Below are 27119 nucleotides of genomic sequence, written 5' to 3' on the forward strand. Positions count from 1 at the left end.
TGAAAATTAAACCATGTAAACCTATTTTGGTACAACCTCTAAATACAATTCTGAACCTGAAGATGAGCATAATATGAGCACTTTAAAAATATAAAAAGACATTGCACAACCAAGTTCTCACATTTACTTTTTATTTTAAAAAAGCTTTGACATTCCAGTGTTTCTGTTTTCCATTTTCTAACAAAAGAGGGTGGTGAGATGACACTCCAGATTGTCAACCATTATTCTGAACCTCAACAACAACAACAACAACAACAACACGTGGTCAGATCACAAACATCTTCTCTCCAGCCTTGGATCCATTCAGACAGACGGGGCTCGAGTGTTGAAAAGACAAAGAGGCATTTATTAGCAGATGTCTATGTGACTGTAACAGATTAAGGAAGGATTAGGAAGGGGAGGGTTCACAATTTACTCACATGTTCCCATTGCTCTGCCAAATTCCTAATAAAATAGTAAAACAAAAATCCAACTGCACACTACCTGCAGTCGTCCATCAGTACTTCTGGGTGATACTTGTAAACTACGTCTGCTAGAGCTGTAAAGATTAATCGCTTAGTTCTCAACTATTCAATTAATCACCAACTATTTAGATAATCAATTAATCGGTTTGAGTCACAAAATTCTCTGATTCCAGCTTGTTAAATGTGAATATTTTCTCGTTTCTTCTCTCCTCTGTGACAGTAAACTGAATATCTTTGAGTTGTGGACTTAAGACATTATGAGGACGTCATCTTGGGCTTTTGAGAAAGCGATCGAGACTTTTCACCATTTTCCTGACATTTTATAGAACTCATCCATTCATCCAGAAAATAATCCACAGATTAATCGACAATTAAAATATTAACGTTAGTTGCAGCCCTAGCGGCCTTGATCTCTCATTGGTTGTGTAGAAGATGCTCATTTTTCTGAGAAGATGCTGAAGCTGATGAAATTGTTTTTGTTGGGGGGGGGGTCTTAAACAGGAATGACAAAAAAACATGAACACAGGACAAATGTTATGGCATCTACTGCAGCTGCTTTTAAGAAAAAAACACACCAATATCCTTTCACACTCAACTCTGAAAATGCTGCTTCAACGCTTTTATTTACAATTAGGTCCAATGGTTGTCTGGGAAACACACCTGTGTCTGGGTTTGAGCTGTTTAAATGACGGAAAGGAAATCCCCCAGAATATAATAACTCTACAGAGCTGCATCGTGGATTAATGCAACTATAGTAATGTCTGTACTATCAGATGTGGGTCAAAGTGAGACAAACCCCTCTTAATGTTCTGGTCTGGACTGAACAAGAACACACTGTATTCCAAAAACATGCATTCTAACAAATTATATTAATGTCTGCACTTTGTTATCATGATTTCCTTGCATTCCCTACTGATGCTTTTAGCTAGAAAGACTGTCCATGCCTGCAGTGATATATCGTGGATGACTGGAGAAGAAAAACATTGTTCATGGTGAAGATAATCACACGTGGTCTCTTAAATAACTGTAATCAGACCAGTCTTACAGGAACTTACCAGACTGTTGTAACTGTTCTATTATTTGCCTTTACCCACTTAGACATATCCATCATTACTGATGATTATTTTGTGAAAGCACCAAAACTCAACACTACAATATCGTTGCGTTATCGATATCAAGGTATTTGGTCAAAAATATCGTGATATTTGATTTTTTCTGTATCGCCCAGCTCTACAGTGGACATGTTTACAAGCACCACTTCTACTGGGGGTTAAAAAGAATAAGAAAAGAAACGAAAGTGGCAGACTTTAAAAAAAAAAAGAAGAAAATAAAAGGTCCTTTAACTGATCCCACCACTGCTCTTTATAATACTGCAACTACAGAGGGGGCTCCACTTTCAAAGCAGCACACAAGATACACAAAGCAAAAGAAGAAGTAGACATGACCGTGATGGGGAAACTTCAGTCTGCAGGTGGCCAGGTGTCCATATTTCCAAAGAGTGCTTCAGTTCAATGCAAAATTGTGCCTGCTTGCTCTTGACGGAGAGATACAGCTGGAAAAGCAGCACGTTGAAGTAACTTTCCTTACTTAGTGTTAACAGTCCAAGGTATGTGTGTTACTTTGATTGTTCTCACCAGAAAAACTAAGTAAAGGAATAAAAAGAGGAAACATAACTGACAAACAGAGTAGTGGTTTATTGTGTCTTATATTCTCACTCAGTCCAGGAGAGTTGTGGTAGTTGCTCTTTACTATGTACAATAATTTATTAGATTAGTTCATCTAAAAACTGCTCATTCCTTCTTTTTTTTTTTCTCTAATTTGCTCGGTTTCTTTTTAAAGGAGCATGACTATTTTTCCTCATTTTGACTTATAACTGCTGTATAAATTCATGAGTTTACTTACAAGCTTGTGTGCTCTAAGAGTTGCAAATGTTCCAGTGGTGTGTGTGCGGGGTTGCGTTTGTGTGTTGAAGTGGAAAAAAAAAAAAAAAAAAAATCCAGATTGGAGATCTCACAAACGCTGAGTTGAGAAATACGCAGGGAAGGAAGGAGGTCAGTGACGACTGTGCGCTCGAGCGGGTTGTAGGAGTAGGAGGTTAGCTGTTGGGCCGACAGACGGTGGTCTAAGGGTGGCGGGTGGCGGGGGGGGTGGGAGGCTGATGGTGGGGGTAAAGTCATCTGCATTTTGGGGGGTGTGGGATGGTGTTCAGATCTTGAGGTTCTTTATAGTTTCTGCTCTCTTCTTGAGCAGATCTCCCACCTCCTGTAGGGAGCGCAGGTAACTGCTCTGCACCTTGTCCATAGCAGCCTTCATAAACGACGCTTCCTCCTGAAACACACAACACAGAGGGAGCCCGTCAGCTGACCATGCACGGTGAAAACTGCAACTGAAAAACTTTTAAATCAAGGCTGAAGACAGATTTTGCTGGACGATAATCCCAGAAATGATTGCGATAAAACGATAATATTGTCATTCTGAGACCATTTTCATCTGATATAATGATAATGGCATAATAATGCAGGTACGCCTTTTCAAAGATCAATCAACTTTTATTTCTAAAGAACATTTAACACTGGAACTGGAAGACATTTTAAATATCCTCAATAAATGAACAAAACAATCAAAAACAAGGAATAAAATGGAAATTATTTTCAGGCTGCAATAATTTCCATTTAAAAATTATCGAGCTCATTTTTATTTATCATGCGATTAATTGATTTATTGCATATTGCGACAGGCCGGTCGCATCGGTTAGGGCTGCACAATATATCGTTTTTTTATCGCATATCAACTGGCGCAATATAGATATCGTGAAAGGTTGCGACATATTGCACTAGACACTACGAGATTTTTTATGTTAGTTGAAAGAAAATAAGTGTAGAAAACTGCACTTTAAAGTGTAACTCATTCTTTTTTAGTGGGGCCTGTTATTGTCAATTCAATCTTTAATTTGTTCAATAAAAGAATGTTAGAAACGATTTCCTTTTATTTGTTTTAAATCCAACAAGCGATTTGTTCTATTGTAGAAGAATACTGAAAGCAGCAGAAATGCAGAACTGAGTACATTTTAATATCTGTTAAATTATCCCAAGTAATATCGTTATCGCGATATTCAACAACATTATCGCTTATCACATATTTTCCTCGTATCGTGCGGCCCTATTTTCGGTTTGATGCTGCCATTTTTAATTAATTGTTCATTACTTAAGGCTGATTTATGCTTCTGCGCCAAATCGATGCCGTGGGTATGTACGTAGGTACGTGGAGATACCGACCATACGCCGGATCCTTCACCGTTAAAGGATGGATACCCGAACCGGAAAGACACCAGAAAGCTCTGCGTGGAGCCTCTGCAGAACCATAAATCAGCCTTTACCCTGCACTGTTACTTTTATTCCGGTCTTATAACAATTTTTCTTTTTTAAGATTATTATTTTGGGCATTTTAGGCTTTTATTTTGACAGGACAGCTGAAGAAATAAAAGGGGGGGGGGAGAGAGAGAGAGAGAGAGAGAGAGAGAGAGAGAGAGAGAGAGAGAGAGAGAGAGAGAGAGAGAGAGAGAGAAGGATTGACATGTAGCAAAGGGCCGCAGGTCAGAGTCGGAGCCGAACCTGCGGCCGCCGCGTCGAGGAGTAAACCTCTATATATGGGCGTGCGCTCTTACCAACTGAGCTACCCGGGCGCCGGTTTTATACTATTTCAAAACATAATATTCTTTCCATTCAAGGCAGGAAGTCAACTGAACGTATCCACAGAAAATACAGAAGGGGATTTTCCAAAGAGGACCAGAGGGCAAAAAACAAAACAAAGACCAAGAGCAGCTTCTCTCCTATAAATAAATAGTTAATCTGTAGCAAAAACAGATGAACAGTTTATATTCCGCTCCGTGTTCCTTTCTTGATTTGATCCAATGCTTCAATGAAATCAGGAGGAGCTGTGAGGAGCTTCCATTTACCTTTGTGTTGTTTCTCTTTGAATAAAAAAGGAAATGTGTTGATAGAAGTAATGAAAGGAGGGAAAGCAAAACTGTTCCTGTGTCGGCACACTCACCTCTGTGTGTCCTTCCAAGCTTAAACCGGCCAGTTTAAGGGCCGTCACGCCAGTCTCTTGCCCCTTTATATAGTCCAACGCCTGGGTGAGCAGGTCCTGCAAGCTCCCCGTCAGCTCCTGGAAGCCACACACCACCGCCGGCTGCAGGAGACACACATCAGCAGCCATCAGGTCAGCGAGGGAACTACAGATTACTGGGTTCCTCTTTTCTTTTTTTTCTTTTTTTAAAATCAATTTTTTATTGAGAAAGGCACAAGATTAACAACATAGCACATCACAGATGTATCCCTCTCTTTTTTCAGCCCCCTTATTCCCTTAACACATACATACGATGTAAAACATTCCAAAACTAAAACCCAAAAGTGTACCTCCACTTCAAATGCAAGGTTTATGAAAGCATTGGGACCTTTTTTTTTTTTTTAAAACTCATTCCAGGCTTTATCAATTCTTGTTAATCAAGCACAGTTTAATGGAATTACAGCCTAGCCATTCGCTGATACTGACGTTTGCTCACTGGCAGTGGCTTGTGATTTTGATCTCTTTTATTGTTGTTGTTTTAATATATGTGGCATAAGTTTTCTATTTTTTATTTATTCCTTTCATATAACTAGAGATGTTCCGATACCGATACCAGTATCGGCTCCGATACTGCCTAAAACGCTGGTATCAGTATCGGGAAGTACTGGAGTTTATGCAGTCAAATAAGTTGGCGTGTTCCTTTAAATGGCTATTTTATATTGAAATCTTACATTAAAAATAGAACTGGGCAGCAACCCACGCGTATCGGCACAAAATGACCTTCTTCAGGCCCTCAAGAACCTTGGACCTTTTTTCTCTTTCAAAGTTTTGTGTTCCCTTTTCCAAAGAGCACCTTCATGATTGGTTTTGAACTTCCGAGCACTCCCAGACTTTTTTTTTCTGCTTAAGCCACATGCATGGATGTTTAAGAGGAGGATTAAAAAGGGGGGGGGGGGGAACTGTACCAGAGCTGTGTTTGTATCCTTTTTCTTCTTCTTCTTCTTCTGTAGACTAGTCTTGAGTGGTCGGAGGATCTTGGCACAGTGACTAGCCATCCACAAGACTATGCACACCGTCTGTGCAGAATAACATCAGCATGTTAAACACATCAGATCCAGAACACAGTAGGCAGGACACCGTGTGCAAGCGGAGATGTCTCACCTCAACAAAGAAGATTAGGTTTTCTAATAAGGAGGGCCGGGTTTTTAATTTGCTGTCTTTCATTTCCAATACATCCCCTTTGCATTTATTCAGTATTTCTGTGCAGAGAGAGAAGAAAACATGAAGCATGTCAGACACAGGATGAACGTCTGCAGGCTCACTGCGCTAGAGCGTTAGAGATCCAGCTGCTAACTCACCTTGAAGCTGAACTACTAATGATATGAAGCCGTTACAGATCTGGGTTTGAAGCTCTGACGACTCATCTAAGGAGGGGAAAAAGAAAGCAAGACGAAGGTGAGTGTAAAAGATTAAGGCAACAGCATTGATAGGGCTGAATGATTCGTCGCTTTCAAACCGAAATCGAGATTTGAAAGAATGCGATTGGCTAATCGTGAAGACCGCAATTAATCAAATGTGCAATATTTAACTGAATGTTTGGTGTAACATTTTTTTATTCCTCTTTTTATTATTTTATTTACTGTTTTTTTATAAGATAAATGCTGGAATAATGTTACATATCACAGATTGTTTACAGAAATGTCCTATTTCCATTTCCTATTACTTTACTTACTTTATTTAACATGACGGTAGAAGGTGTGTGTGTGTGTATATGTATGTATGTATGTATGTATGTATGTATGTATGTATGTATGTATGTATATATATATATGCTGTCAGAATTAACGCGTTAATCGCAATGCGATTAAGGGTCAAACATAATGCATTCTATTTTTTTTTTTTTTTTTTTTAAATCGTATTAATCGCATGCCGCCATTTATTAATTTATTTTCACTTCACTCGGCTTTGCGTCATGCCTAACAGGTTACTATTTTGCCGTACTTCCTCGTAACACATCCTGCTGCTGCAGGAATAGCAACGCGGATATGTCTGCACTTCTCTCTGATGCTCTGAAACAGACGTTACAGGAAACAGAAACATCGCTGCACGTGACGCTAGTTAACGCTACACTCGACAGCAGCTAACGTTAGCCTACCGTTAGCTAGTTAACACTATACTCGACAGCAGCTAACGTTAGCCTACCGTTAGCTAGTTAACACTATACTCGACAGCAGCTAACGTTAGCCTACCGTTAGCTAGTTAACACTACACTCGACAGCAGCTAACGTTAGCCTACCGTTAGCTAGTTAACACTATACTCGACAGCAGCTAACGTTAGCCTACCGTTAGCTAGTAGCTGGATTAAACACGGTTACAATGCTGACAGCTAACGCTAAACGGTGTAAAGTTTGTCTGTATTTCACTGTAGAGGATCCAACACCGGGATGTAACAATCTACAGCTGCTGTTGTCGGAAAAACACAGACGGTGCGTTCAATGAAACTGGTAATTTACAGCCTCGTGGTGCATTCAAAGTTATTGTTAAATTCAAATGTGTGACTAGATTAAATACATAATAAACAAATACAAATCTTAAAATCAAGTTCATAAAGTCATTTTCTTTGCATTCATTTGATTCCCAATCAAGATCCACTGGTAAGAATGGCTTTCCATTGTTAATATGGACTTAAAAACTGTTCTGAAATGCAAAATAATAGAATTTTAATCATGTGATAAAACATGTGATTAATCGCGATTAACTATAGAAAATCAACGATTAAGAAAATGTAATCATTTGACAGCCCTAATATATATATATATATATATATATATATATATATATATATGTGTGTAGATGCATCAACTGAACTGAGGCAACTTTTGTGATAAATGTTCTGTGTTTGTGTTGTTGTGTTTGACTGTTCAATGTTTCATGCTTATTAAAAGAAAAACACTCATACGCATGTTCTCATCCCTGCATAAGAATATAGAGCAGTTCTGATGGTGTCTCATGTTATAATGTTTTATCTGTTACACAGTGGATATTGAACTTTAGATAAAAAAAAAAATAATTTTAAAATCAAAAATCTAATTGTAATCGCAATATCTGGCAGAAAGATCGCAATTAGATTGGTGGGGCGGCAGTAGCTCTGTCCGTAGGGAGTTGGGTTGGGGAACCGCTGGTTCAAGTCCCCGTATGTACCGAAGTACCGAGGTGGACTGGTAGCTGGAGAGATGCCAGTTCACCTCCTGGGCACTGCCAATGTGCTCTTGAGCAAGGCACCGAACCACCGAACCACCAAACCACACCTCCACCCCCCAACTGCTCAGGGCGCCTGTTCAGCAGTCACAGCCCACTCACTCGGACATCTCTCCATTAGTGCACGCAAAGGACGTGAGCACGTGTGTGTGTGTGTATTTCAGGCCTGTGTGTAGTGTGCAGTGTTTCCTCTATGTAGATTTTGTAGTGGCGGCCCGCCATGGCAAAATTTCTGCCGCCACGGTATCAGAAATGGGGCAGGCGCACAATGTAGTCGCGGTTGCCTTTTAAACTAGTCAGAGGTTATTGGGCCCGTCCAGTTTAACTCCACATACTGTTGTGTTGATGGAGTTTATTGTCAAAACGTTCGCTTTCTTCCGAGTCGACTATTGATCAGAGAGACCTGCCCCCACTGCTAAAAAAAAAAAAAATCCTAAAAGGACACACTGGTGTGTAATAACAGCAGAGTGTAAATTGTAATTTCCCCATTGGGGATCAATAGAGTATACATTAAATTAAATTATAGATTGTTTCCCTAAATCGTTCAGCCCTAATTGTTGATCTTCCATCTCTTCTTACCGAGTGAGACGGTCTCCAGCTCCTGCAGGTGGACAGACAGCTGGAGGGCTGCAGCCTGGCACTGACAGCTCCCACTGGACAGAGCGGGGGCCAGGCGGGTGGAGGGGGGGCCCAGGAATGGATACTGCAGTACAACAAAAAACATCATTACAGCAACGTCTAGGGCTGCAACTAACGATTATTTTCATTGGCGATTACTCTGTCAATTATTTCCTTGAATAAATGGATTAGTTGGTTTGGATTGTAAAATGTCAGAAAATGGTGCAAAATGTGGATCAGGGTTTCCAAGATGACGTCTTCAAATGTCTCGTTTTGTCCTCAACTCAAAGATATTCAGTTTACTGTGACAGAGGAGAGAAGAAACTACAACATATTCACATTTAAGAAGCTGGAATTGGAGAATTTTAACCTCTCTTTCTTTAAAAAATGACTCAAACCGACTGAACAGATCTGTTACCTTCTCTGTCCCGATTTCAAATGTGGACAAATCCCTGTGAATGTGTGAAGTCTAACAGTTTCTCAGTCTCTCATCCCTTTTTTTTTTTTTTGATCAAGGTCTCTTTTATTTTCAAATATAACAAACAAAAGATATACAATTCACACATGAAATAGTCAAGTCTAGTTCCTGTCTATACAAACAACCCAAACAACTCCCCAGTGCCCCCCACCCACAGGTACTGGACCCCGAGCAAATTTCCATACATCCCGACAAGCTCAAATATGAGTCTGCAGATTCATACATATATAATTCAAATATCTAAGTAAATAAAAGAAAAAGACATCTTCAATAAATAATAATAAAAAAATAATAATAATAAAAAAAAAAATATGCTCACACAATTGGGTTACATAGAAATGTTAGTAGCTGATTTTCTCGTGATATTATTGAGTAATTATGTATGAGACGGATGTCGGCTGGTGTTAATGTTTGTACGTGTGACGAGTGAATCAGCGAGATTGATTTTTACTTATCTTTCACAAACATGTACTTCCTGTAGGACTGGGCATCGTTCAAAAATGTTCAACAGCGGTGACAATACCGTGCCTTCGATACCGGTTCCTTAACGATACATTTTTCGATACCCATTTTATAAAGCAAAAAGAAATTACAAGATTACACAAATCTTTTTATGTATTATTCAGCTCCTATTACGTCTCTGTGTAACATGGAGTCTTTCCTGTGTGTCTCTGCGACGTGTAACGTCAGCCAATCACAAACGTTATTAGATCTTATCAGGAGCATTACTGCTTATTGGCCTCTGACTTCTGGGGTTTTAATTCCAACATAAACATTTTAGCTGCCTTTATGTATTTTTCTTTTTGTTAAACATGTTTGATATTTTCACATTAAAATCCGTTTTTATAGCCTACAAAGCCTATGAACCTAACGTTTACCTTGTCATGGATCCTATTCTTACCCTGCATGATTAACCTGAAAATCAGTATTGAATTTCTTTACTTTTAGTCTTACATTTTTTTGTTTAAGTACCTTACTCTCCGATGTCCGCAGGCACCTTGTATATTTTTGTGTATTTAGATTTTTGATTAATGTAAAATTTGTCACAATATATTTTTTTTTTGTAATTGACTGTAATTCTGAGTTACAGTACATAGTACAATTTAACAAGATAAAGAATATTGAATTGGATTTGTGTTATGATTTTCTTCAGTGTTTGGTGGTCTAATCCAGACAAAACATTATTAGATCTTGGTAGAAGCATGCTGCGTAATATGCATGCATATTGGCCCACTGACGCTGATAATATTTACTTACTTTGGAGGCAATTTGTTCGGTGCCTGAATAGTATTGAATTGGGTACCCAGCCCTAGCTCCCTGTGTGGTCAACGTACCTGTATGCGTTTCTCTGTGATCTGAGCGGCAGTCTGCAGGGTCTGGTTGAGCTGGGAGAGCAGGCTGCTGAGGACCGAGCTCTTGTCTCCGACTCCGTTCTCGTGGACCGCCTCAGAGTTCTGTTGCGACGGCGTGTGTCCCGGCGCGGCCAAGGAGGCGAGGACGCGAAGTGTCAGAGAGCGTAACCTCAGCCAGACGGACTCCTCCTCCAGAGACCGACGCCGGTGCTCGGCGGTTAACTCTCTGCGGGAGGAAGAGGCACACGGGTTGATTTTGGGCTATGAAAACTATGGCGACAATTATTTGTTGCCGACCTTTTTTTCCACAACGAAAATGAGACTAAATCTAAATAAAAAAAGGTGACCTTTGAAAACAAATTAACTGTTACAAAATGTATAACAATGTTTTTCAAGAATACAAACAAAAATGATTATGTGAGACGGACTTAATTACTGTTATAATGCAGATGTATTCAACGATCTGCCTTCATCTGTGGAATCACACATTGTTTGCTCCCGATTGGCAAAATAGCTCTTCAGAAGTTGATTTAGCATCTTGCATTTCAGTAACATCATGTCTGTCAGTAATGTAAGCTAATGCTACCAGTTAGCTAACATTACATAAACAGATTAATGGACTAAACGCATCCATAATCCCACTGAAATCAGACAAGACGGGCAACAAAACAGCTGGGGGAAAAAAACAAAACACAAAAAGAGGCAAGTCAGCATTCATTTAAAGGGAAGCTAACGTTAAAGGTAACATCGGCTGTGGGTGTAAAGTTAACGTCATCTTTTACGTTTATTATCAGAGAAGGAATAATGTAGGCTGTCAAGCGTTTAAATCTTCACCCAGGGTACCCCCAGGATTCTCCAAAGTAAATTTAAGACTTTTTAGGACCTTTTAATACCACCTAGGATGAAATTTAATGCCAACTTCCTGGATATATAATGGAAAAATCTGTGTGGATTTTAAGTATTTACTAGTGCTGTCAGTTATTAACGGCGTTAACGCAAACCCATTTTATCGGCGTAAATTTATATATATATATATATATATATATATATATATAGATAGATAGATAGATAGATAGATAGATAGATATCTTTCGGTTCAGGCACAGTTTTAAAAGTATCGTATCATGTTGATAAGAGCATTAAGATGAGAAAAAAAAATAATGGGACAAAAAGAAATCAAGGGACATTTAGAATAGATTAAAAAAAAGTGTGATTAATTGCGAGTTGACTATGACATTAATGCGATTAATCGCGATTAAATATTTGAATCGTTTGACAGCACAGTATTTACCAAGTAACTTTACTTGAATTTAACAAAACATTTTGGTACTCCAATAACATAAAATAAATAAAATATTTGTCGCATTCAGAGCTCTTATGCTATGAAACTAAAAATACAAAATAAACGTTACCCACACAAAATATTTATTTGACTTTAGGGCATTTATTTAATCCTTCTAAAAAAAAAAAAAAAAAAAAGGACAAGAAAAAGTTGAAGACCTTTGTAAACAAAATGTAATACTTTTAAAAGGCCTTATTTTTGGAATTAGTTTTTACTTTTAAGACCCCGCGGGTACCCTGTCACCTATGGAACAGTTTTGCGTTAACGTTTTGGCTGCTCGTATCAAACTAAATACAGACAGTAAAACAGTATTTCAGGAAACAAGTGAGTGAAGAAGCAAGATGACGGTGGGTGAGAGGTTCCGTTCAAACTGTTTGGAAATAACTGGGTTTTACTGACGAAGGTGAGTCTGTTGTATAACAACAGAGCAGAATGACATCAGGCTCTGAACATTTTTCATATGATGAACTTTGACCGGAGCTCCAATGAGCTTTGAGAGCGTAGCCAGAGAAAGAGGGCGACTGCTTGTGCTGCGATTAAAGATGGAGGACGAATTAATAACAAATGTTTCTATAATAACAAATCCTGATAATATTGAGACTAAACTGAAAGCATTTGCGAGAGAGACTTCAGGTTTAGTAACAAGGTTATAAATACTTTTTAGGCCATGATCACACTTTCATCATCTTTTTTGGAATGAAAAAGTTGACTAGGGCGCTTTTGTAGTTAAAAAAAAAAAAAAAAGGCAGGTTTTGATTCCAAAAAGGAGCAGAGAGCATCTTCTGTTGCTATAACAACAGCTACTGTTACAGTAGTCTGAGTGCTATGTGGAGCGGTGCGAGACAAAATCAGGTGCCAACACTTGACACTTACTTTGGATATCAGGACTAAAAGTGCCTCGTTTCTGAAAAAAAAAAAATACCTGTCTTTAGGGTCCCAGCTGGTGAAAACGGTTAGGTCTCTGTTGTCCCTCATGGTATCCCAGGGGATGTCATCCTCCTCTGGACACAAAGACATGGCCTTCACACTCTCGTCCAGACTCAACACGCTGGAAGACAAATTGAAGAAAAACCCACGTCATCTAAAATGAAGAACTCCACGGCTCTATAATTCAGGGCTTAATGTTTGGAGTATATTCTCACATATCGGCCTCGAGGAACAGGTCCAGCAGCATCCTCTCGGTGCGGACCTGGGCAAAGTGCAGCGATTGGTTCAACCTGTTCCTGAGAGCGATGAACTCTGGGATCTTCTCAAAAGCTCCGTACTTATACGCCTGGATGATATACTCTGAGGTCTGGTGGGCAGGACGAGAGAAGGAGAGATAAATGACATAAAAACACACGTGACCCCCCCGGCTTTAAAAGTGTCCGAAATCCAAAATCCAAAGCGGGATGGACTTACATCTTTCTGGTTAGAGTGGAAAAACCTGAGGGAGAAATTACAGGACTGGGAGGCTGCAGCAAACTGACCCAATGACTCAGCGTAGCGTGTTAACAGAAACCTGGAAATTAAAACAAAAACAACTTATTTTACACTTAAATCTCTTGCTGATAATAGAACACTGGCCTGGGCTTGTATTTATCAAACATCCCAAAGTCCCATCGGTTATAGCCGGCCAAAAACTCTTAATTACTTTCACATAAAACAACCAGGATGGTTTAGTCACCCATATCTTTTGCCTATACACATATCATCTTCATCAATAATGCTCTGTTATAATCCGAGTACTTTCTGAGACGCTTGATAAATATCGGCACAGATGCATTTAAAATAAAAAAAAAAAGGTAACTGTGTATTTGTACTGACCCTATGGTATCGTGCTGTACATGCTTGGCATCCAGGCTGGAGTAGAGGTCCACCACGGGTTCAAAGGCTCCCAGGTGACAGTAGACGAGCAGCAGCAGCAGCTTGAACTGGGCGTTGGAGGGACTGAGAGACAGACCCTCCTGGAGGACACCCAAACACTGCCACACCATGTTCTCATCCTCTGCAACAACAACACCACCACCACAGAGCAACGTGTTTAGAGACGCAGTCGCTGGCAAGAGAGATAGAGAGGGCAAGAGAAAGAAAGACTCACCCGTCTCCTTCCATAAGTCGATGTATACGTGCGCTACCATGAGACAATACATATCAGAATGCTGCAGCTCCGTCTTCAGAGCGGTCTTCCCTGGGAAACACAGATATCAGCCAACATCTGAGTTGCATAAAATTGGTGTTTGGGACAAGGTTTTAAATTTTACGTCAGGTGCTAATGCTGCCATATGTTCAGTGACCACAAAGACACAAACCCTGCTCCTTTCCATATGCAAATGTGTCGCTACATAAACAAGTACACGCAACAAGAACATTTCCACACGTGTTTTGCATGTGAATGGCTTACTGAGGATTGGAAACTTGATTTTTTTTTTTTTGATTATTTATTTGGGGCTTTTCCCTTTATTCGATAGTGACAGTGGATAGACAGGAAAGGGGGAGAGAGATGGGGGATGACACGCAGCAAAGGGCAGCAGTTGCTGCAGGACTCAGCCAACATGGGGCGAACGCTCTTACTGGGTGAGCTAGAGGCCGCCCCGAAAACTGGATGACTTTGATTCTGTCTGCAAGGAGTGTTAGTTTCAAGCATTGTCAAGATTTCTCAAAAAAAAGGTGTAAACCCTTTCTTTTTGCCATGAAGAGTTGAAAAAAAAAAAGACACAGTAAATGACCACCACAGGCACAGTCCCGATAGATCAACCCCACTGAACACCTCTGCATGGTCAGCTCTAACACAAAGGAAGCTGCAGGTGCCTGAACGCTCCTTTCCAAAAACTCTGGAGCTATACGTGCATTTTGAGAAGGAAAACAGAGTTCTTAATTTAGGTCCTTGCATAAATACAGTCCCTGCTCCAGTTGGTCTGCAGCACTGAACATTCACACACACACATAAGTGTTGAGGTTGCAAGAACTTGTGTGCAAGCAGCGATTGTTTGTAGATTATTTTTTGGGGCTTCTCCCTTTATTTTGCAGTGACAGTGGATAGACAGGAAAGGTGGGCAAAGGGCCGCAGGTCGGACTCGAACCCACGGCCGCTGCAAAGGATTCAGCCTACATGGGGCGCACGCTCTTACTGGGTGAGCTAGAGGTCGCCCCGTTTATTGATGTTTAAACTAGGTCACGTAACAAACTTCTCAAATCAGTCTTAAAAAATGTTTCTTTTTTAAAAACGAGACAAGAGGTGAACAAGAAAAAGAAGAGGCAGTGATGGAGAGAAGCGAAAAGAGAACTATAAAACACTCAGATTGTCACCATTTTGCTTTCCTTTCTACCTCTGAATATCTCCTGTCTAACATGTATCGAACCATCAGAGTCACTCAACAGTAAATTACAAAGAGCAACAAGTTGGCTGTGTTGCTTTCTGTTGCCAGTATAATTTGCCAACGCTTTACTCAAAATGTTGTCATTCTCGAAATGCTTTGGAAACGCAACAACAATGTGCAAAAGAAGAAAACACGAAAAAAATAAACATTACTGATTTCCTGCCATGATGGTGATGAAGCGTAGTCTGGCTATCACCAGACCAAGCTCTATCTTTGAAGATTGAACATTAGTCTGGGGAGTCTGCTCTGTATTTTCTACCGCACAAGAGGCGGGATCAACGGGCATAGTTCAGATGACTGTCCTCAGTGGGATAGTCCTTCAACCAATCAGACCAACGATCAGGGTGACGTACTGCGCAACAACGGGGTTTGAGCTTAGCTCTATTCTTTTAACCCACCAGCAGGGCTAGCTGGTAAATAAGGCTTTTACTAAAGCCGGTCGTTAGCAAGGAAAACACATCCTTCTTTTGGAGGAATTGTTCAAGGGCAAGTTTCTGTTCCCGTTTTCAGAGAAAACTTGAATTTGAAATCTTTTAAAAGAGCAGCGACAGCGGCATCAACGGGTTGCTGCGCTTCGGTGGCCGCCACGTTGAATGTAAACAAAAAGCTGCTTGCCGTCGCTTCTCTAGCGCCATCATGTTAAACCCGCCAATAGCGCGCCAGGTGGATAAGCCAGTTTGTGATTGGTCCCCGCAGATTTGTAACGGAAGCAGGATAGATAAACGTACAGGTTTCCAGCCTGAGCTGGTTTACCCAGTCTAGATGAAGCACTGACGTTACAAGAACAAAAGTGGTAATGAACCACGTTTCTGATCACTGAGCATCAAACACATTTACACTACGTTTTGAATACATAAAATCGGTGTGGTTTAGGTGACTGCATGCCTCTTTGCTCTGAATACAATCTGATCCTGAACAAACTTCTGTGCTAAAAGGTTTAAGAGTGAATACAAGTGATGTTCTTACCAAACTTCAGTCCATGATGATAGTGAGCTTTGAGCTCCGTGATGAGCCGCAGTTTCCCCTCCACGTCGAGGGCGTGATGCAGCCCGAGGGCTCGACTCAGCTGACACACACACAAATGCCTCTGCAGCGCCTTGGTGTCCTCTGGAAAAGCAAACCCTTCCTCTCCCTGCTCCCCCAGTGGGACCGCTTCGCTCAGACGGTTAATGAACTAAAAAAAAAAAAAAAACAGTTGGCACGAGAGGAATGTGTTTCACAGCCCAACCCTTCACCGTCACGAGCGTCAATTTCAACAATGCTGCTGGAACTCACCTGCACGTGTTGTTCGGGAGCGAGCAGATGGAGGTATATTTTTAGGTCGGTGATGCAGCAGGGCTTGTCTCCAAACTTCCCAAAGAACTGCACCATTAGCTCTAAAGGCTCACCTGTTTAAAGCCACATGAAAGTCACAGTCTGAAGCACCTGGCAAAGGGTGAAAGTCAAGAACAGGGCAAAAGCAACCGTTTGTACAGTCCATGTGTTTTACCTAACAGACTTTCTTCGGGACAGCCCCTTTCTCTCAGTCTGTGAATTAGTTCAAGGCGAGCTAAATAGGGGCCTCTGAGTGCACGAGAGTCTTTGCCGTCCTCCCCTTTAATTCTGTCCTCCACGAACCTCACCACTTCAGCCACGGTGTGATGTACCGAACCCTCCGAACAGCTGGAGACAGACAGACAGAAGCACATCAATGCTGGACAATATTACATGTATTTATTTAGAAACAAATCTCTTTTCTTTTGTTGCCATCCAAAGTTTAGGAGGTAAACAACAAGAGCACTAGGGCTGTCAAAACTGGCCAAAAATGACATTTGAATATTCGTTCTAAAAAACACACAGGAGGTTGGAATATCTATTTGTGCACTTAATGTCTATAAGAGGGCAAACCAATATAACGGAGACATACCTACTTGTATAGGTATATTTATTTCATCATAAAGTTTTTTTTTTTTAAAACATCTACATAATAAACCAATAAAATAATGTGTGTAAATATCTCTCTCTCTCTCTCTCTCTCTCTCTCTCTCTCTCTCTCTCTCTCTCTCTCTCTCCTCTCTCTCTCTCTCTCTCTCTCTCTCTCTCTCTCTCTCTCTCTCTCTCTCTCTCTCTCTCTCTCTCTCTCTCTCTCTCTCTCTCTCTCTCTCTCTCTCTCTCTCTCTCTCTCTCTCTCTCTCTCTCTCTCTCTCTCTCTCTCTCTCTCTCTCTCTCTCTCTCTCTCTCTCTCTCTCTCTCTCTCTCTCTCTCTCTCTCTCTCTCTCTCTCGGCGTCTCTGTGCCGTCGGCCCAGATTTTAGCAACCATTCTAACCAACCAGAGCAGTACGTAACTTGATTTATGGATTCATAATTATGGATTTATAGTACAAAGAAGCTGGAGTTTCAGGCTGGATTAAAAAGCTTCTGGGAGTCCTACAATCGCATGGAAGATCCAAAAAAAAGTAACTCTCCATACTGTATTGATCTGGAGATATTGAATACGACATAAAACGTGACGCGTCGATGTTAAAAAAATTAAAGCTGAAACCCCTTTAGCTAATGTCTGATCATTACCTTCCAAAACTGCTGGCTAGAACTGTTTGACAATAAATATTAAGAGGGATTTTTAGGCCAGTGAAAACACAAACAAATGCTTCCCTGTGTTAACTCTCAGCCACAGTATTACGTTTGTTTACTTCATCATTAAAGATGATAGAAAATAGCATTTTCAAATCGATGAAGTCGATTGGAAACTTGATTCCTTGATTCCTTTCTACTCACTGTTCGCCTTCTTCAGGAGGACTCCACGACTGATCAATCAGGTGGAAGAGAGAGTCAAAGTAGCAGGGGTAGAACTGCCAGTCATCAGGGCTAGAAACACAAACACACAGGGTTGTAATGTGCGTGTGCGATCTGGAACTCCTCCCATGTTCACACAAGCCTCGTCTTAAAGAGCCGATCACTCACTTTTTGAGTAGCAGCTTGTGAGCCAGGGAGTTGCACTCTGGCCAGCGCTGGAGTCTCTGGTAGAGCTTCATACACTTGCTTTCTCTGCTCTGCAGCTCGCTGGTCAGCTTCTCTGTGGGACGATGCACACATCAGCTATTTGAATCGGAACTGTGTTTAACATGTGATACCACCATTTGACTGACTTCAAAACTATTTCGAGTAACGTTAGGGGTTACTCACGCTGTATTTATCTTTGTTAATAACCACATTTTGCTCACAGCAGCAACACAGGGTTCCTCATTTGTGTTCTTATGCTCCACAACTTATGAACAGTAAAAGTTATTATACAAGTTCATCAGTTGTACTGCTTTCTGTTGCTCTACATGACTTGGGTACTATCTTGCTAATGTTATTGTCATTTATGTGCAATGCTGTCACATGTATTTATTTATCTGCCACTTCATTGATTTTAAGAAATCGTGCCAAAAGGTCTTTAGCTGAAAATGAACCAACTGGCTAACACCGGCACATTTACAGCGGTGGTGAGTAATGTGCATTGTCCTTAAATAAATCAAGATGGTGATCTTTCAGGCTTTCCAAGTACAGAAACACATGCACCTACCCCCGAGTGGGCCCCTGATCACTTCGAGAGCCTCCACACACTTTCCCAAGCGCTCCAGGATCATAAAATACAGCTGCACCTACAGTCACATAAAAAGCCAGAAACGACTGTAAAAACAACCTACAACAAGCAACAAACCGCTGACATCATTTACCTTCACAGCAAAAATAACACTTAGGCTGAGTACAGGTGATACGGTGGTTGCCTAGCAAGAATAATAATAATTTTTAAAAAAAAGATGCAATTGGAAACACTGTCTGATCAGGGCCTTACTCACCTCTGCTTCTGCTTCAATCTTCTCTTCCTTGACCATTTTCTCCACCATGCGTTCAGCCAGAGGCAGGAACATGGTTTGGGCCAGTTTTTCATCTTGTGCTGAGATGGCCTAACACAACAAATAACACGTTTTTCAGAATAATGAAAATATTTAGGGAATGTGAACGCCTTGTGTCGTTAAAAACAAACAAAAAAAAAAGCCCGCCCATACCTGCATCACCAGACTCATGACAGACCAGAAGTAATAGGGATTCTTGGGGACGATTTTATACAAGGCCATTCCCGCCTGTAAAGGGCGAAGATGCAGTCATCAACATCCTCTTCATTATTCTGATTATATGTCCATCTCTTTTAATTACCAACGGAGCACAAAAGCCATAGCTGTTAGACATGTGTGTTTGCATGTTTATGTGCAGTGTGTGGACGCAGGATTTCTCACCTGCTGCATCTTCTTGTACTCCCCGACACGAGCGTACGCCATGAAGAGGTGAGAGTGATACTCCTCACTGAGAGGAACCTTCTTCACTGCTGCTTCATACAGCTTGGTGACCAACTCCGCTGTGAACAGCAGCAGGCACAATAGTCAACATGGAGCCACTCTAGTGTTATTACCAGCATGTGTGTGTGTGTGTGTGTGTGTGTTAGGGCTGTCAACGAATATTCTAAATTCAAATATACAGTGCTGCTCATAAGTAGTCATACCCATGGTCAAGTTGACTAAAAAGAGGAATAAAAAAAATCATCTTTAGGAAATTGATCTTAATGCCTTAATTAAAAAAATGAGGAAAAATTCGACCTTTTAAGGACACCAATTTTTTTTGTGAATTAATAATGTATTGTAAATAAATAAATGTTCTTCCTTAAAATACAGGGGCCATAATTATACACACCCCTATGTTAAATTCCCATAGAGGAAGGCAGATTTTTATTTTTAAAGGCCAGTTATTTCATGGATCCAGGATACTATGCATCCTGATAAAGTTCCCTTGGCCATTGGAATTAAAATAGCCCCACATCATCACATCCCCTTCACCATACCTAGAGATTGGCATGGTTTTATTTCAGTTAGCCTAATGATGATGATTTTTTTAGTCAACTTTAGCATGGATATGAATACTTATGAGCAGCACTGTATATATTTGAATAGTAAAAAAAACAAAAACAAGGAGATACAAAAATGTCCCTACCGCAGCTATCTGTCTCGCGCAATCTTTCGTGTGGCCCGCTGCTTCAAACGTTTGGTCTGAGCCCAGTCGGTCGGGAAGAGGAAAGCGAGCGAGCGAGCGGGCGGGCGTGATGATGACGTTCTATAATGCGGCTGCCGCTACCGGAAGTAAACAAACAACCAGGGCGAAGAAGAAGAAAACGGCATAAAAGACGCCAACGTAAATCGTTAACTGCAGAGAAAACATCGTCCGACATAGTCACGGAATAGCAAGAGGCTCTGTAGTTTGCGACCAAATTACAAACGGTGTAATCTGCTGAGTCATGTCTGTCTCCTGCACACTCCAGAGAGAGGACTAACGTTACACAAGTAGTTACTTATGGACATAATGCGCAAAAATAGATATTTGAATATATTCTAACCTTTTTCTTTACGAATATTCTAAGGTTGGTTTTTGTTTTGCCCTAGTGTGTGTGTGTGTGTGTGTGTGTGTGTGTGTGTGTGTGTGTGTGTGTGTGTGTGTGTGTGTGTGTGTGTGTGTGTGTGTGCGTGCGTGTGTACTCACGACGATGCATCTCCCTGTAGAGAATAGTCAGAGCTTGTAGCGAGTTGTCATCAGTGGGCTCTTGAGTGGCCACCTCCTGGGCCAAAGTGAAGGCTTCATCCTGCTTCCCAGTCCTCTGGAGGCCAATGGCCTTTAGGACCTGAGAGGAGGGAGGACAGACACAAATAAGGAGTTACAGATGGAACAGAAGAGAGACAGAAAGAACTGAGCATGCGTCAACACACATTGGGCCCTATATTGCACCTGGCGCAGCGCGGCGCAAAGCCTGATGCAAGTGTCTTTGCTAGTTTAAGACCGACGCAGTTGTCAGTTTCCCGTCCAGCGCCCGCGTCGTTTAAATAGCAAATGCACCTGCGCCCATGGGGCCTGCTGGTCTTACAGGGAGGTGTGTTCAGGTGCATTCTGGGCGTATTGCTCTCTTGAGGCAGCGGGAAGTGATCGTGCCGTTGACCAACAACAACCTGGTCTAAAGTCAATAGCGCAGCATTTCATTGTTATTATAACAACAAATTAGTAAAATGCTCCTAAGCTTATGCACAGCGCGCACACTATGCTTGTTACACACACACACACACACACACACACACACACACACACACACACACACACACCTCTATCTGTAAAGTATCTTGAGATAACTCTTGTTATGATTTGATACTATAAATAAAATTGAATTAATAATGGAATTGGAGAATATTTTCTGACTAATGCCTAATCTTTTCATTCTGCTCTTGAAATGGTAGATAGTTTTACCTTTTTTAGGCATATAAAAACAATACGTGGTGGGAAAAATCTTCAGGCATGCAACCCATACATAAGGGGTGTTAAAAGTCACATATGGCGAAAACCATTCAACAAAGGCTCTCAAATGTAGGAAGACAAAAAAGAAAAAGCTTCATCCATTCATTCTCACAAGTATTCAAACTATTTCAGGGCTAATCATTATTTTCTTAGATCCGAGTAGCCGTATGCCAACAGTAGAAAACAAACACGTTTTCAGTGAGATTTGCTCCTTAGTCACCCACCTTGGCACAGTGCAGGTCCTTGTGTTTCTTCAGCAGTTTATCTGCCTGCTGTATTGCCATTTTATTGTTGCCATTATCAAGGTAATCTGGGGAAACACAAGGGACAACATTATGACATTAATGATACTGTAAATATTAGACTTGAACTCATCTTACATATACGTTTGAATGCAATGGGCAATAGTGACTGTGTATGGCCATGTCATTCTTAGAGATTAGTCAATTATTTGATTAGTTGAGCTACAGAACATTTTGATAATTGTTTGAGTCATATTTCAAGTACTAAACATTCAATGGGGCCTCTCAGTTGTGAGGAGTTGCGGCTTTCATTGTTTAATGGGACAGTAAACTGGTAATATTTGGGATTTGGACTGTTGGTCAAACAAAATCAATTTAAAAAAGGCATTAACGGGTAACTAGTAGGGGTGGTACGGTTCATGAAAAAACATCCGAACCGCTCGGTTCGCTTGTCTCGGTTCGGAGCGTGTGTGCGTCGCAAGGTTCGTCAGTACACCGTTAACGTGCACTAACCACTTACTGCCGTAGTGCCCACTTTCGACACCTATGTTAAAAAACTTACTGGAAACGACGATGGGGATGAGCGTGACGAACACAACACATGGCAGCTGATTGGACGAACGCGTCACGTGGTTCTTGCTGCTCCCGAATTTCAAAACAGACTCTAATGGCATCTCGTTCTGAATACGATCCCGTATTTTACTAAAATAGTTCCCCGAAACGTGTTTCTGACAACATTTTAAGCGAGAAATAGGCCATACTACATAGGACATACTATTTTTTTGATCGACAAAGGGTCAGTTTAAAAGATTCGTCAGATTTTGAGAGGCGCCGAGCCGACCGCTCCTCGGGTGGAGTGCTGCAGGTCACGTCACATGCAGAATTAACGATTAAAGCACATTAAAGATTAAAAGAAAAAATAATAAATAAAAAAATAAGAACCGTACAGAACCGAAAACCGTGACCCTAAAACCATGATACGAACCGAACCGTGGATTTTGTGAACCGTACCACCCCTAGTAACTACCGTTTTTTTCAACCTATTTTCCTATGTTTGTGTGTCTAAGTGACTGATGGGAACAACAATCTTTGACATTGGTCCAGTATTAAGCGAGATCGCTGCAGTCGGTAGCAGCGAAACAAGCTACAATGTAAGTTAATGGAGCAATTGTCCAACTTGTATTTACCTTCACAAAAGTGCTCGTTTTGCCGCTGACAGACTCAGATTAATATTCTAAGTGTCTGACAACATTATGGAAAGGATTTCTAAGGAGGTCGACCTTTCTGTTAAAGAGTAAAATCCTTTTTTTAAACATAAAAACATCCGCGAAATTGCATTTGCTAAACCCACCAGACTCCATGTAAATAAACTGTTATTTTAGCATCGTAAAATACACTTCATTCAAAGTCAACAGAAACAAAATAAAACTATGAAAAGCCGTTTTGGGTCGTCTTTCCACTTTTCCAACCAACACAACTCTAGTTTTATTTCAAATAAACACAGTTTACTGATTTACATGTGAAAACATGTTGGCTCTATACACTCTCAAAGTATTGCTTTTTTTAAATGGAGTCTGGTGGGTTTAGCGCTAGAGACTTCAGAGTTGTTTCTGATTAAATAGAAAGGTCTCAAAGAGGTTTTAAAGGTCTATCTCTGAAGGGATCCTTTCCATAATGTTGTCAGACACTTAGAATATTAATCTGAGTCTGTCAGCGGCAAAACGAGCTGGACAATTGTCCCATTAACTTACATTGTAGCTTGTTTCGCCGCTGCCGACTGCAGCGATCTCGCTTAATACTGGACCAATGTCAAAGATTGTTGTTCCCATCAGTCACTTAGACACAAACTCATAGGAAAATAGGGTCCAGGTTGAAATGGTAGTTACCCTTTAACTTGGGTTTTAGATTCAAGATTCAAAATCCTTTATAAATCTCAACAGGGAAATTCACACCGTTGCAGCAGCAGGGGATAGGGGGAAAAGTACAATACACTCTACAAACAACAGATAAGTATAATTAAAGAAAATAAATAGTAAAATGTGTTTACAGTATTGCACAGTCACATTATTATTGCTATAACAGACCATTTTAAATCGACATTTTTTGCAACTTCTAGACCACAAAAGTAACCCAAGAGAAAATAAATCGGCAGATTAATGAATGATGAAAATAATTGTTAGCTGAAGAACCGCCCTACAAAGCAGCTCAATTGGTTGGGGTTAGACATTTGACCTCGAGTGGTTAAGGTTAGGATAGCCGATTGGTTAGGGGTTAGGCATTTGACCTCGAGTGGTTAAGGTTAGGATAGCCGATTGGTCAGGGAATAGGACCTGTACAAATGGGGTTACGTTAAGGGGAATTTTGGACACTCAACTGCACGTATACTGTGTGTGTGTGTGTGTGTGTGTGTGTGTGTGTGTGTGTGTATGAATATAAAAACAGAGACACCTCAGTTCAGTCTCCTCAGAACAGCTGGGTGCCAAATTTAACTGTGCCAGACAGCACACTGTGATTATGTCAGGTCTATTCTCTCTGTTTAAACTGTCATCACAGAAGAACCAGAAGTTGACGAACGCCTACAGAAATGTGAGGAACATGGACTTATTGTCAGTTGGATCAGGGGTTGAGAAGTTCATGGTGTGCGGCCAAACCAAGCAGCCCTGAAGTTCCAGCCATGGATGAAAAACACAGAGACTAGCTTACTTATTTATGGCTTCAAACTACATTTTAATGTCTTTTCAGCTGCAGATTCGAAACCTCCCTGCTCCTGAATAATTTGACAAAGTAACATTCACAATAAACCTGTTCATTATCAGTTTAGATCTGTGAAAATCACAACATTACTATTAAACAGGTCGTAGTTCTTACCAGTGAGTGAAAGTAAATAAGCACATTTACTCAAGTACAGCATGTAAGTACAAATTCAAGGTATGTGTACTTTACTTAAGTATTTCCATTTCTGGCTCCTTGAAATTCCACTAAATATTGTACTTTTTACTCCACTACATTTGCATGTGTATAGACATATGACATATTTAGTTACTATTCAGATGACCTCTTCCTGTCCAGTGAAAACTCGTATCTCCAGATGTGTTGATGTTGAATGTTTGTGATAAACTGAAGGATGAAGTCTTCCTTTATGTCTTGAGAACATTCTCCTCCTTCTTAAGCTAAATAAAGTCTTTAAAAAAGCCTCTTGAATCAGCTGAAAACAGGGTGTTTTTCTGACGCCATGAAAAGTTTTTAAACTTTTTAGAGATATATGGTTCTCACAGCACAGCGACGCTACAAACATATGATGATCTTATAGACCATGATGCATTGCTGTAGATTAAACTACCCAACAGTATATAAAGGAGTTAAAATGAGCACAACCTTAAACATCTACAGCAGTAAAATGCAACATAAACATTAATGCAGCGGGAATATTAATCCAGAAACCTCAGATAGAAGAGGAAAACACTGACAGGGAACATTTCACTGCAACATACATAACGTTACTATTACTTCAGGTATGAATGCAGGACTTTTACTTGTAGTCGAGTACTTTCACAGTGTGGTCTTAGCACTTTTACTAAAGTAAAGGATATGAATAACGTTACTTTTTCCACCACTGCTCTTTTATAAAGCGCAGTGAATATCCGTTATGTACCAGCTCCTCTTTCTGGGCTGTAAGAGTTCCGTGAGCTGTGACAGCTCCATGCTAGCTAGCTAGCTAGCATGGAGTTAACGTGAAGCATTGTCCTTACACTATTATGAACCCAATGCTAACTGCAAGCTAACCGTGTAACATTGAGCTAGCTATAAACAAGCAGATACAGATTCAGACTGGACGCGGACAACTAATCACAACGGACATACTACTCGCATAAACAAACAACTTTTCTTTTTAAACATTCATACAGTTGGAGCATGTCAATGGGCTGCCTGGCTAGCTGACACATTAGCATGCTAGCTAGCTGTCAAATAGCGACCGTTAGCAAAAAAAGGAGCTCGACTTTGAGAATGAGCCAAACTGGACGACAAACATTTCCGCAGCATTCAATGATTTAACACCACCGGGGTTTGTTAAAGGATTTAACAAGGGGACACACGGTTTCATCCAGAGATCCGTGCCCTACCCCGACTCGGTGGCAGACCGGGTAAGGTGCACTGTCATTGGGCGCAGCAGGCAGCAGAGCCCGTGGTTGGAGCTGGAGGGGCCGCATCGCTGCCCTCCGACTCCAACACCTTCTACTTTAATACACATGCACCGGTACACAACGCAAGGATGTCTCCCAAACATCCAAACACGCTTAAATATATAACTCTCCATTGAGTCCTTACCGTAAATGGGTCTGAGTCTCCTGTCGTTGGGATCCTGCACATGGCCTCTCGCCGCCATGGTGGAGAGTTTACCTGCTGGGTAAATGTTCACGCATGCGTACTGTGAGCTGACTCTAGGAGCGATTAAAGGAGGGTTTTTTTTCTCTTGCTGTCAAATATCTCAGCACGAGTTTACATGTATGCAAGTGGTGGAAATAATACTGTACCGTTATAAGTAAATGTCCTGCATTTAAAATGTTACTTACATATAAAAGTACAAATCAAAATATACCTAAAGTACCTGATTAAGCTACCCAACAGTAAATAAGGTTATTAAAATCAGCTCCACCTTTACCAGTTGCTACATTAAAGACATGAACACATTAATGCAACAATAATTATGATACAGTATTCTGAAATTCTGCATAAGTGTTTTTTACTTTGGTGTTTTAAGGGGTAGGAAACTTTACAAGCTTCGGCTTCATCCTGCTCCTTTTCGGACAAATTTTTAAAATTAGAAATGGTAATATTATTTTTAATATTACTTGTAAACACTGTATAGATATTGTTCTTTTTCATTTGGTGTGTTGCTACACACTTTTTATTTTATAGATATATACATGTATATATGTGTATGTATGTGTATTTGTATGTATATATATATATATATATATATATATATATATATATACACATGCTGTATGTGTATATGTATTTTTAGTTTTGTTTGAAATAAAAATAAATGAAATGAAATAAGTGTATTTTGACGCTAAGACAATGGCCTTTCTTTAGATCATCTTGATGATCATTTATTGGTATATTGTTTGTTATGCTGGTGGCTACAACATTTAGTTTCAGTTAATAATGTTTATAGTAACAAGGAGTCAGATACCTTATATATGCTAATAATTACAATGTTGTAATGTTTCTGTACTTAAAGGTGCAGTAGGTAAGACTTCTAAAACTAACTTTCTGTCATATTTGCTGAAACTGACCCTATGTTCCAGTAGAACTACATGAAGCAGGTCATTAAAAATAAATCCAGCTCCTCTGGCTCCACCTACAGCCTGTAGTGGGATTTGCAAAAATCCACAGCTCCCTGTTCAGATGCACCAATCAGGGCCTTATTTATTTATTTATTTATTTATTTATTTATTTATTTATTTATTTATTTATATATATATATATATATATATATATATATATATATATATATATATACACACACACACACTTCTATTGAGTTGTCTTTTTTACGCCAGAATGTTCACAGCTAGATAT

At 40.3% G+C, this 27119-nt stretch overlaps 1 protein-coding gene across 2 annotated transcripts; it reads right to left on the minus strand.

Moving 5' to 3' along the window:
- Window positions 1–2213: 2213 nt before the first annotated feature.
- naa25 (N-alpha-acetyltransferase 25, NatB auxiliary subunit) lies at window positions 2214–25991 on the minus strand. Of its 2 annotated transcripts, XM_031301237.2 has the most exons (24): window positions 25860–25991; window positions 21516–21601; window positions 20491–20629; window positions 19200–19318; window positions 18972–19046; window positions 18762–18869; window positions 18485–18563; window positions 17881–17992; window positions 17695–17784; window positions 16429–16601; window positions 16215–16327; window positions 15906–16113; window positions 13661–13750; window positions 13387–13567; window positions 12982–13081; window positions 12723–12874; window positions 12503–12628; window positions 10221–10464; window positions 8370–8493; window positions 5891–5956; window positions 5694–5791; window positions 5498–5608; window positions 4515–4655; window positions 2214–2792 (listed from the first exon to the last, which is right to left on the minus strand). In XM_031301237.2, exons 1-24 carry the CDS (start codon window positions 25915–25917, stop codon window positions 2670–2672), a joined length of 2916 nt encoding a protein of 971 aa, XP_031157097.1. In that variant the 5' UTR covers window positions 25918–25991; the 3' UTR covers window positions 2214–2669. The 2 variants fall into 2 exon arrangements, with proteins under 2 accessions (XP_031157097.1, XP_031157098.1); XM_031301238.2 differs by lacking the exons at window positions 21516–21601; window positions 25860–25991 and having other exon boundaries at window positions 18972–19108; window positions 20491–20627.
- Between the last annotated feature and the right edge of the window lie 1128 nt (window positions 25992–27119).

Source organism: Sander lucioperca, chromosome 14, assembly GCF_008315115.2.
Source record: "Sander lucioperca isolate FBNREF2018 chromosome 14, SLUC_FBN_1.2, whole genome shotgun sequence".
NCBI classification, from domain to species: Eukaryota; Metazoa; Chordata; class Actinopteri; order Perciformes; family Percidae; genus Sander; species Sander lucioperca.